The 12,110-nt window shown below is 35.3% G+C and overlaps 1 protein-coding gene across 12 annotated transcripts in view; it reads left to right on the top strand.

Moving 5' to 3' along the window:
• Window positions 1–12,110, top strand: part of CSMD1 (CUB and Sushi multiple domains 1) — a 1,157,973-nt gene that overhangs the window by 92,520 nt on the left and 1,053,343 nt on the right. For 2 of the 12 annotated variants that reach the window (XM_083828016.1, XM_083828015.1), the window contains exon 2: window positions 1–12,110. This exon is cut by the window's left edge. The exons of 9 other annotated variants lie outside the window; for them this stretch is intronic. In XM_083828016.1, the coding sequence (XP_083684142.1) occupies window positions 12,108–12,110 (3 nt within the window). In that variant the 5' untranslated portion in view covers window positions 1–12,107. One more of the 12 variants, XM_083828027.1, reaches the window with a different exon arrangement.

Below are 12,110 nucleotides of genomic sequence, written 5' to 3'. Positions count from 1 at the left end.
ATCAATCATCATAGCTCAACAAAGTTATAACAAAAAGTGTTACATAAATGTTTATTTTTATTGTCATGAGAATCACTTATTGATATCTTTCTCAGTCCTCTGCAACAGTAGAAAAACATTCCCAGAGAGTATATTCAGATCCTAATTGTTTTTCATCCTTCAGGACAAGCCATCTTATTTTCTGTTAAATGTCCTCAACATTACAAAATGTATATAGTAAAAACCAGTTCAAGCTAATAAAGCCAAATCTGAAAGACCCATTTTTAACTTTCAGCAATGCCCCTTAGCTCAATAAAAGATGTAAATTCAGTGTGTAAATATATTTTTAGCTCATACTGAATCTCATAAAAATTTGAAATAACTCTGACTGAAAACTGAGACATTTAAAGCCTTGCTTTCATTCTTAATGAAAAAAAAAAGTTGACACATTAAAAACTACTTAGAAAAATATTTAATATTTAAAATTTAGAATCTTCTGAAAAGTGACTTAGTGCTTCATTAGAAATATTTTGTAACGTGCAGTGAGACTGAGGTATTATAGTGTACAAGCTAGATCTTACCCATAGTGATTTTAAAGAGTCTCTGCCATTTTAAACAGTATCTGCTGGTTTTTGATCTTTGATTTATAACACAGCTCTTGATGTAGCACTGTAATGTAGGCCTTGACTACATTACAGTGCCTTTTGTAGTCGTGGTTCAGGCGATTCCTGATCTGTTTTCTTGTGAGAAATTCTTGGTTAGGTCTTGCATTTACGTTTGTGATAATATTCAGGTGCCTAAGTTGCTTCACATGTCCTGAAAAATATGTCATATAATATAAAGTATATATATTTGTTGTAGATAAGTCTACTTTCAGTGGAGAATACAGTCTCCAAATACTGCCAGCTGATCAAAGCCAGTTTGTCACCCATGCAATTTGCTTGCTTTGAAAGCAGGTCAGAGGTCTTCAAATTTAGGTTCCTAGAATGTTTTTTTCTAAGTAAATAACCTGTTTTTGAAAAGTGCTAATGCTTTACTATTTATTGTTAGCATTAGGAGAATTCAGTGCTTCCTCATGCATTTGGGTGATTGACTTTTGACCACTTACTTTAAAAATGCTGAAGTTGCCTAGAATGTAAAGGTACTTATCATGTGCATTGAAAAAGTATTTATTTATTTTGATATTTTATTTATTTCAATATTTATTGTTACAACTCCATGGGCCATAGTAAAGGCACTTAAAGGGAATCATGCTGAAAACAAATGTTTTTATAACTTCCATTAAAAAAATGTTTTGATAACATTCCTAAAATCCAATATATAAAACAGAGCCAAGCGAAATTGTTTTTTTTATTTTTTTATTTTATTCCTTACTTATTTCATGGAAGCTCAGTTGTTCTTGCAGGACTTACTACATATATGAAACTTATACACTGAGGTTCTGAACCTTACACATGGCTTTATAACATAGACCCTGAAATGTCAATCTAAACAGCACAGATACTAGTATAAAATGCAGATAATTTTATATTCCTGTTAATGTTAATTTCAGTGAGAGATCCCATTATTTAGCTTGAAAATCAAGTTGTTTATTAGTTTTCCATATATGATTTTCTTGAAAGGGAGTATTGGTGAGACTAAGTGCAGAACTTAGTTTCTGAATCTTAAGATCCCAGTGAAGCCACTAGGAAGAGTAGGTGTTACTTGAATAAACATCACCTAATTTTTATGTTCAAAAAATCATTTACATCATTTCCATTCCTCTCTCAAAAACTGCAGGATGAATATCTTATCTGTGGGGATCAATAAAGGAGATTCATAGAGTTGGGTCAGCTGAATTGTCCAAAGTTTCAAAATTTTGTCAAGACCTGCCCTAACAAAGAAGGCCTATGTCAGAACCTCAAACAGCTGTGTGATGGTCCAGGGACCCACACAGGTGAGATTTTCAAGTGATCATTCAAGATGTCTGATGGTGACTGAAATCAGTCTGTGACTGATCAGACTGTGCCTGGATTTTACACAGGTGCAGGGTGAGGCCATGTGTGCTGTCAGTTTTCTAAGGGTAGACACTTCTTTTTCTTATGCAGTCATTCTTGAACATGTCCAGAGAATTTAGTATTTGATTTTTGTTTGTTTTAGGGAACAGCAATTATGTTGAACACCAGGAAGTATTCCAACATTGTACATATTGTACAAAACTGTACATATTCCAAAATTGTACATATTCCTGTACAATTGTACAACAAAAGTTGTAACACCTGTCTGAGCAGAAAAATGTAAATATATTTTGCACAGTGTTCTCCTTTTTGATCTCCTTTTCTGTAACCATGAAAAACAGATCTGTTTTAAAAGTTACAGAGCAAATCTGATCTTATGAACTGAGATAGAATACAAAGAGGAATGAGTCTGTGCTAAGATGACATTCATTAATGTTATATAAACAGCAGGCATAAAACATTTGCTGCCTGAATTTCAATAGAAGACTGAGGCCGTGGGTAAGTTCCTGATGGTCTGACTAAGCAGGCTAAAAAATTAACCATCTTAAAGACTTTCACCAGGTGATAGCACAGTCGTGAGCAAAATATGCTGTTACTAGTAATTTAAATGTACATATGTTGACAGTACCTAATCTGTTTAACGCCTTAAATATCGATCCTACTGTAAAAAAAAAAATTAAAAAAAAAAAATAAATATAGCTTAATGTCAGCTAATTAGTATTTTAGGATTTACCTTGGGAAAAAATCAATAGATTTAATTTATCTATTGAATTATTTGGTTAAACCTATCATTTTAACTGAAATAGGAGTCTCTCTAATCTTTGAAAAGGAAACCTGCTCTTACCTAGTTTTCTGATGGAAAATCAGAATATTTTCTGCAAAATGTAATTACTTTCTTTTCTGTATGCACAGAGAGCATCTTTAAAAGAAGAAACAAACAAGCAATCTTTTCTGGAGGAAAATTTAAATTCTAATGCAATTAGATTAATACTTACAAAGAGTACTGAAATTACATGTAATTACCAAGATAATTTTCACAACAATTTTGTAGAATAGAAGTTATCTAACTCTAAAACCAAAGAAGGAGAAGAATTGTTAGAACATCCATATTCATCAGAGGATCAAATCTTGATGCATGTTTTTAGACACCACTTTCTTACTGTTTGTTTGAGAGGTGCCAGATCAGGCTCTTTGTCTGCTTGGACTGGATTGCTTCCAGCTGTGTTAACTTTCATTGCTATTGCTGGAGGGCTTTCAATGGCTGTTTCTAGCAAAAATTAGTAAAGAAAAATGCTGCTATTCCAAGTGCTATGCAAGCAGTCATATTGTGGATTAATAAGGTAGTGCAGAGGGATTACATTGTTTCTTTAGTACTGTAGTCTGAAGTCTGTTAAAATTCACATTCAAGGAAAGGCAAGGTTTTGCAGTCAGCAGCTGAAGTGGCATTCTGCTTTGGCCTTTGCTTATTTTTGCATAGTATGCCAGTCACACTTTACTATCATGCTAAAATTCTTCTCCATTTTTTTCTCTCAGTTACCTCTACCTCTGTTTCCTAGGCAGCATCTAATTCAGAACAGCGATTATCTGTGTATTAGCATCCAATATTATCATATTTCATTGATTTTCTGTGTATGCACAAGTGTTGATCTTCTGGCATATACCTCGATCTGTCTCGGAATGGCCTGGAAATCTGCAACTCCAACATATTTCCCTGATGCCTGAAGGAGATGGGTGCTGCCTTCCAGTTGGCAGGTTTTCCCATTGACCCACCTCATAAAACTGATCTCCCAGTCAGTACAGCGAAGAGAAACAGAGAATGCTTCCCCATCTTTTCGCCTCTCTCCTTTTGTGTCAAAATGTGTCAGGTTTCTGAGGTAAATCAGTGCTGATCCATTCCTCCTGTCCATCCCACCAAAACCAGAAGAGTTTCTGTTTTCTTCTCCCACCTACAAGCCTGATGGGAACCACTGGTGTAAGGCCCTCTTATCTTCTTCCTGACACAGTCCTGAACAAATCTGGAAAAAAAGGAGAGAATATGTCCCTGTGGCTGTCCTCCACCTGCCTTAGACATAGTGGTGAAGCTAGAATGAACGAAGATGGTGGTGGTAAAGAAAGATTTGGAGATCTACTGAGCAAATCAACTGCTGTTCAGAAAATGGGGTTAGTGATAGTTCCTGTGAGGCAATCAAAAAAATTCTGTTCTGTGCATTTACTATAGTATGCAGCAGAAATTTTCTGAATGTTGGAAGTAACAGGCAAGACCAGTATCATAAGACAAAAATGGAATAAAGAATTTATTTTCTTTAAAGCTTTGTGGTATATGTATGAAACTATTTCCTGTTTGTATTTTTTTTTTCTTAAGAGAAAGGCATCTGTCCTTCGATTTTTCATTTGTATGTTTATTTGCTTGCTTTTAAATTTGTAGAGCTGCTTGTACATCCTAACTTTAATCAGGGTCTTCAGGACATAGTGATGTTTCATAACTGGTATCATATCATACTGATATAACGTACTGTTTGCAGATGTAGTTAATTCATTATAGTTGGCTTTTTAAAAACAAAACAATACAAAACAAAAAAAAAAAACAACACTTATTTCCAAAAACCAGGTTGTTATTAATATAAACTATCATCCTTTGGTGGCTGTAGAGAAGAGCTTAAAAGATGATTTTTGAAAGCTTAAATGAGGCTATTCAAAAGGTTCTTTCTTTTAAATCTTGCAATTATTTAAAGCCAATTGCATGATTTCAGAAGCTTTAAAGTCATTAGTCTTGAATGCTAAAGGCTGTAAATATCGTAATTTAAGATTGATAGAACTGGTGAATGAAAATTTGAATCCACAAATGTACTCCAGTCCCACAATGAAGTCATTTGAACTTAATTTCCATGGGGGCAAGATTTTACTTTTTATTCAAGGTGACAGAATCAGGCCTTTAACTGATAAAAAAGAATTTCTAATTGTAGAAGGTAGGCAGTGGAATGTTCTTTATAGCTTAAGTGATCATTGTGGTGATTCTTTCCTATTAATTATATTTTGGGTTCAGAACTGTGGTTATGGCCTGTTGTCTGCTGACATTGATACCATTTGTATTTACCTGCATATTAGCTTTCACAACAGTATTAATCCTATCAGTTTTATTTGTGAAGGTTCAAAATGGGATCTGGTGTTTCTAACTCAGGCCTCAAAAGAGTTGCCAGTAATTTGAAAGCAATATTCAGGCTCTTAAAAGCTCTTTTCTTTCATCTATGTTTAAATATCCCAATGGAAATAAAGCATTTAAAGATGTGCATTATTCACTTGGCCGCTATTGAACTGTTATGTTAATAATATTAACTATCAAAGGTTTTTTGTTAGTATTTTTAGCTGTTCTTACAAAATCTCAAATGTATTTTTTCTTTTGATTATATACTGGAAAACCATAATGGCTGTAGAACTCTTCATGCTGCCATAAAGATATTGTTGATACTGTATTTCATCTGTGAGCTGCTTTAAACATGCTTATTTATGAAAAAATTTCTAGCAACATTACAGCAAAGAAAAATACTTTTGTCACAAATTGGATAATTTGGGAAATGAAAGTAAAAGAATAATTTTATAAATCTTCACTGCTCAAAAAAATAAAATTATTACTATTCTGTTCTTCCATTATGAGATACTTTATGAGGTGAAACTTTAACTCTGCACTTGGAAACATATTTCTGATGTAATTGCTACTGCTTACTTACTGGTGAGAAAGATCCCTGGTAAACGTATTTCCTACTGCATTTCTTTTCAAGGTAGAAAATTATGTTGTTACGCTACCTCATAGATTGAAGTGCTGCAATTACAGATAGTAAGAAACTGCCACTGAAATACATCCTTATGAAATTAATCTCAATTCCTCAAGCTGAGGCCAATTATTTAAGTTCACCAATTGAAGAAAAAAAAAGTCATTTACACTTCCATGATGGGAGAGAAGGCTTGTAAAATTGTGTCTGTTCACTGGCAACTGGACTGACTTACTTCATATGACCCATTCAGTAGTAATGAAATCTTCATGTATCTGCTACAATATATAAGTAACTGTCTTCTTAGGAGGACTAACATCTTTCAGCCTTCCATTCTTTTCCCTCTTCAAAGCCAAAATAAGTAACACAGCCAAATGTATTTTTATTTCTTAAAAGACCACTCTGTATTTGCCATTGACCAGGTACTCATAGATCATACTCAGGAAAGGGACCACGTTTCTATTACGTGCAGGAGGTAAAAGACCTGATGGTCTTTGATGTGATTCTTAGTAAAGATGAGCTTTGACAAGCTGTTCAGCATCCTTGTATATCTTAGTTCCCTCAAAAATTTAAAGACAAATGATGTTTGCTAATCACCAGGAACTTTATGGAATCTGGAGGAAGAGCTCGCCACAGGAAAAACTTCCCAGGACTGATTATGAAGTAGGATTTTGTAGAGGAGAAGAGCCAGACTGAGTCTTTGAAAGGTGAAGCTCTCTGCTGATCTCATCATGCCTATCACAAATAGAGTAAGATAGAGAGAGTAATGTATAGTATCTCATACAGATCTGACAGCACTGTAGGTGAAATCTCACTTATTTGCTTTGCAATGTGGAAATCTAAGGATCAGAAATCTTTTAGTGCTACAGCAAGATGTTCTTCGGAGATTTGGATGCTGATTCGCAAGCTTCTCCTCTACATTCATTTGGAAAATCTGGCAAATGCATTTCCATTTGTCCATTTGGATGTAATTTATCATTATTTGGAATTAGAGACGCAGCTGTTTAACTGAGGGCAAGAAAAGAAAAAGGAAAATGTACATCTACAATAAATAGTATAATGATAAATTTGAGACCTGTTCTAATTCTCTAACATAAAATGAAGAAGATAAAAATGACACAGTCTAGGAAGGAAGGAAGAGGGTTAACATTACTATACCTTCATCAAATTCGGTGAACAAATTATATGTGATTTCTCATGGAAGGCTTCAAGACAAGAACACACCACCAAGAAAGAGATGATTCCTTTACTAAGTTTTTTTCAATCTTTTCATAAGCTTAGCAAGAGTTTTCCATGTGAATTAGCACTGTTCTTCCTGCTGTGAATGATAACAAACTTGTCAACTTCTTATAAATATTACCTCTTTGTGACTCTGGAATTTTCCATATTGCTAAAAAAGCTATATCCAGCTGGAATGAACTGCCATTGCGTAGGAAAATGGGAGAATTACTTCTGATAACATCAGTACTTAATGGCCAAAGTTGAAACCAAGATCTTGAATGTGGTTGAAAATACAGTTCCTAATGTAGAAAATTACTGGGAGGAAGGGATTTGGCTTAAGCTAATGATGTCTAAGCATTAAGACAGTTAAATTAGAACTTTTAAATTACCTAAGTGTTGATGGATCTCTGTAGAGACTACTCTGAGTCATGAGTTCCTTGAGTTGGAAGGTGGGAGGATGGGACTCGTGTAATGCACACAGTGTGTGGCACAGCTCAGGGGGAGAGAATGCCTTCGAATCCTCTAGCTCACTGAAAGCAGTCTCCTCAAGTCAGAAGAAAAATCTAGCCATACCTGAACAATGATTTTTTATTCTTTTTCTGTTGCAAAGAAAGTGAACTCATCCCAGCCAAACATAGTACGACCTTTATCTCTGCCCAGTCAGTTGGGAACAAGAAGCAGTACTGATGTGAACTGGAAAAGAGATAGAAAAGGAAGAACCTAAGGAAATGGAATGCTTGGAAAAATGTCTCAGGACTATCCAGTGACTTGGTTATTCCCTGTCCAGCTTTAGCTTCATATTCTAAAATAGAAGCAGCGGTGTTAATAGATGAGAGTTCAGCAATTGTTTCATCAGATCATGATTACCTTTTTCATCATCACATAATTTAGGTAATCTGCTGTTTATTACCCAGAGTTGGTTATAGAAGTATTATTGTTATTATTTAAACAGTCTTGTTTTGATGTAAACAAAACAATTTTCTGTAAACCACAGTGATTTGAAACATTTGATGGTTTCTAGTCCTGAGCTAAATACAGCTCTTTGAAAACGATCACATTTCTAAGAAAACCACCAGGTTTTCACTTTTGAGTTAATCAATGGCATTTGTTTGTTTGTTTGTTTTGGTAACACTGGGGCAAGGTTTCATGGGGATGAAAAATACCAAGTTATTGTTTAGAAGACCTAGCATGCTATGAGTATTGCCAGAAAATTTATTTATTTATTTATTTATTCGAGGGGATAGAAACAATGTTGTATGCATCCTGAGGAGTTTATAAGATAAGATAAACTGCTAACATATCCATGTCAGACACTCGACTGGAAACTGGAATGCTTACATTTTTTGAGACATAATTTCCTCTTAAACAAACAAACAAACAAAAAAAAACAGTTGTTCTTAATCTATGTTATGTATTCTCTCTCTATATATATTTTTTTCAGGAGGCAACTTTTCTTTGGCTTGTTTTGTGTCTTAACTTAAAATGGTCTCAGAAAATCAAGTCAGAGACTGCATAAACAGTTTGAATTATGAACTATGAAGGTTTTTAAGAATTTAAGAAATTTATGTTAGAAAAATCTTCTGTAAGTAAAATATATGATAACAGGTGCATGTCTTCCTTCTGCAGATGACCTCAAGTGCATTAGCTAATCAAAAAAAAAAAAAAAAAAGAAAAACTGGGGGAGGTTCTGAGTTGCTCATCTGTGTATACCAGTCTTGAAATGAGATAAGCACCACAGTCAAAGACGCAAAAAAGGCAGTGAAGAGACAGCTGTGTTTATCTCATTTACACACAAGGAAGAGACAGTGTACTTCATAGAAGGAAAATTTTCAGCTCTTATCCACTACATTTTGTCCAGCTGTGTAGGAATTTTACAATGGTTTAAGCTATCAAATGTGAAGTCTCTGTAAAATGCTGCAGCTTCTCTCTCAATCATATTGTGCTGTGAAGGCTTTGGCTATAGCTTGAGGTCAAAATGTGTGATATTGTCAAATTTATCTCTTTGCTGCCAATATAGGTTTGAAATCAGATAATGCTGTAGCAACAGAATGTGTTTTTTCAGTGCTGTGATATTGCATGTGACTGAGTTTTTGTGTAGGATATGATTTGCTTTATTTCTTTATTATAAACTTGGTGTGCTCAGTGCTGTATGAAACACAAAAGACAGTCTGTCTTTGCCTCAAGGAGCTTCCAGACCAAAGGCTGGAATTCAGGGAGCCTTGTGTAGGATCATCATCCCTTCTGTCAGATGTCTGATGCTGATGTGACCTCTTGATTGCATCGACTTTTTTGCCTAACAAAGCATTCCCACTAACAAAACCGTGTATGCTAACCTCTTCCAAAAACATCACAGAAGCATTTTTTCAGATTTGAAAAAAAAACCTCTCCCAAAAACCTTTGATGTCAAGGTGCTCCTCTCAGTCATGTCGAATACCAGAATACCAGAGCCAGATGTTGTTAAAGACAAACATTTCCCTCAGAGTACATTGGCAGCTCCCAAAGTGGTCAGATGCACCAGGCAGGGAGCACTCTGGTCTGTTGTATGCCTTTATGTGGGTATTGAGTGTGCAGGTTCTGGTGGGATTCCAGCGGCCCAGTACCCTCATTTGTGGGTTTCTGGTCCCTTTGAGGTTTCCCAGCAAATCTGGACAGAAAACAGATGTTGTCAGATTCACCCTTTACACTTGTTAAGTGTAATAAGACAAATGTTAAGATGGAAAATGAGTGTGTTTAATTTTTTTGTAGAGACTATTGAAATGATCACTCTAAATAGAGGTTGATATTACAAAAATCCTCCTGTGAACCCTCAAGCCTTAAACATTCATGCAGCCTTTACCACAATAGTTAAGTTCTAAAACGTTGTTTCTGTGTTTGACCAGAGAGCCCACAGTCAGGGTGTTTGTACAGTCCTTATTGCTGTGAGAAAATTTGTTAAGATGTCCACTGTGACGGATGTTCCTTTCAATGTGTAAGTACCCTGATCTGAAGACAAACCTGTCCTTTTGTATTTATTTGATCTCTGGAGGCTCCATTCAAAGTCAGCCTCTATCCCAGGAGTTTCCTGAAATTCACAGACTCATTATTCTGTCTTGGTATTTAGCACTTCCCACTGGATTGTAGAAGTCCTGAGGTCCTTTAGGAGGGACTAGAAACAGCTGTTTCTCAGCTGCTAAATAAAAACTGAATGGCTAGCCTGGTTCTTGACTACAGAGGTATTTTGCAAATGAGTGAATGAGATGTTCCCAGCCATGCTGACATATCAGAATTAAAAACACCTCTAAATATCATCATAAATATAAATACTGTGTTTCATACATAGAATGTATTGGTTAAAGATGTAGTGAATGGGGTTAAGCTCTAGTGTCAATGAAGCTGGTAACCATTTGATTTGGAGAGGATATGCTTGGCACAAACTGTCTCTAGCCCTGGCTTGTTGACACAGAAGCATTGAGGCAGAAGTGTGGCATTATTATAGTTAGATAGCCTTCGGATTGGTTTTGTCTCATACTAAATGCAATTAGAATCCAAAAATGCTGCTATACTAGATAAAGTGGGGAAAATAATCCCTTTCTGAATATCATTTCTGTGTTATTACTGAATAACATCACTGATTTCTTCTGGGTAATGGCAATTTTGAGGTTCTGCTGGGAACCCATGTATAATCCACATCCTTCCTGAGGAGGACTTGGAGTGTTTTTCATTCTGCCTTCCATATTAATTGTACGTGTACTTTCTTTCAATGAAAAATAGCCTCAGGATCTTCACTCTCTAAAAGTGACTACACAACATTATGTGTCTAAATTAGAGGATCTCCAGCAGGCTGTTTCTTGCTAGCAGCAATCAGTGCTGTCTGGAAGGTTAAAATCCCTATTAAAGTTTGGATGAGAGCCAGAATGACTTCCACTACGTGTTAGAGACAACCATCTAATAATATTGTGTAACGGTGTGAGCCAATATCACTCAACGGCTGGCACCATGTGGTACAACATCATGCAATTCAGTTGCTGTTTGTTGAGTTCTACATAGTAATGTAGCAAAATATTAAAATATATTAAATACATATATATAGGATTCAAATGTTCTTACATGAGTAGGTGAATAAGAAGAGTCAAGTTTGTCCCTGGCTATGTTTAATTTGTCAAACTTCAGTTTAGAAATGTATATAAGGTTCATAGGACCAAACAGAAAAAAAAGCAGTGTCATTTATGCTACTGAAGCATAAAGAGAAAAACATAATTTTATTAATAAAAAAAATGGTGTTATTTCCCTCTGCTATTAAAAATAGAGAGAGAAGGAGATGCAAGATATGAAAGGGTTGCAGAAAGAGCTAATCATAGTTCAGGGCCTCTTTTCTGTAACGTTCCACTGTAGCTACTCACGTGAGACATTACCCATGTGTGTAAAATTACCAATATATTTTGGATGTATGTTGAACCTTACATGTGGTTTATGGGGTAGTATATTCAGAAGGGGTTGAAGTGGAGGATTATGCAAAATAAAGTCACAGATTATGAACACACAGGCAAATTAGACACTTGAAAACATATGCTGATTGCCTTTATCAAAAAAACATCAGCACTTAAAAGACTTTCTGTAGTGCCAAATTACTGCTCTGAAATTTGTTTGTAGATACATACATTATTGCATTAGGCAGATCTGACTGGTAACTTGCCTCAGTAATGCTTTAGTAATTGGGCAGAGCTCTGGAAACACTGATACAGATGCAAGCTGTATATTGTGCTATAGTTTCAGCTTCATCTACTTGTTGGGCACAAGCCTTCCCAACTTCACACAGAAAGAGAAAACCAAATTTCAGTACATCTGAAAACTTCGAAAAGTCCATTCCATAAAAGCATGTTTTTATCATGGATTTTTTTAAAGGCCATTTCAGCTGCCAATATTCTTTCTCTCCCACAGTCAACAATAGGACAAGGTTATAATTCAGTTTGCATGCTTTTAGCAAAACAACTTTTAAGAGTCATTTTATTGCCTCTGAAGGCAATACTAAATCAGAGGTGTTGTAGCAAAAGTTTCTCTAAATTGTTACCAATTTGTTTTTGTGTCAGGATGAATGAGGAAATCAGGAGGAAGACATCTCCTCTTTGTACTGAGGAACCTCTGATGCTTAGCTTCTGCACCTAAAATG

This window comes from Anser anser (genome assembly GCF_964211835.1).
Source record: "Anser anser genome assembly, chromosome: 3".
Lineage (NCBI taxonomy): Eukaryota > Metazoa > Chordata > Aves > Anseriformes > Anatidae > Anser > Anser anser.
Note: the sequence above shows the minus strand (reverse complement) of the source record. Positions and strands in the feature narration are given on the sequence as shown.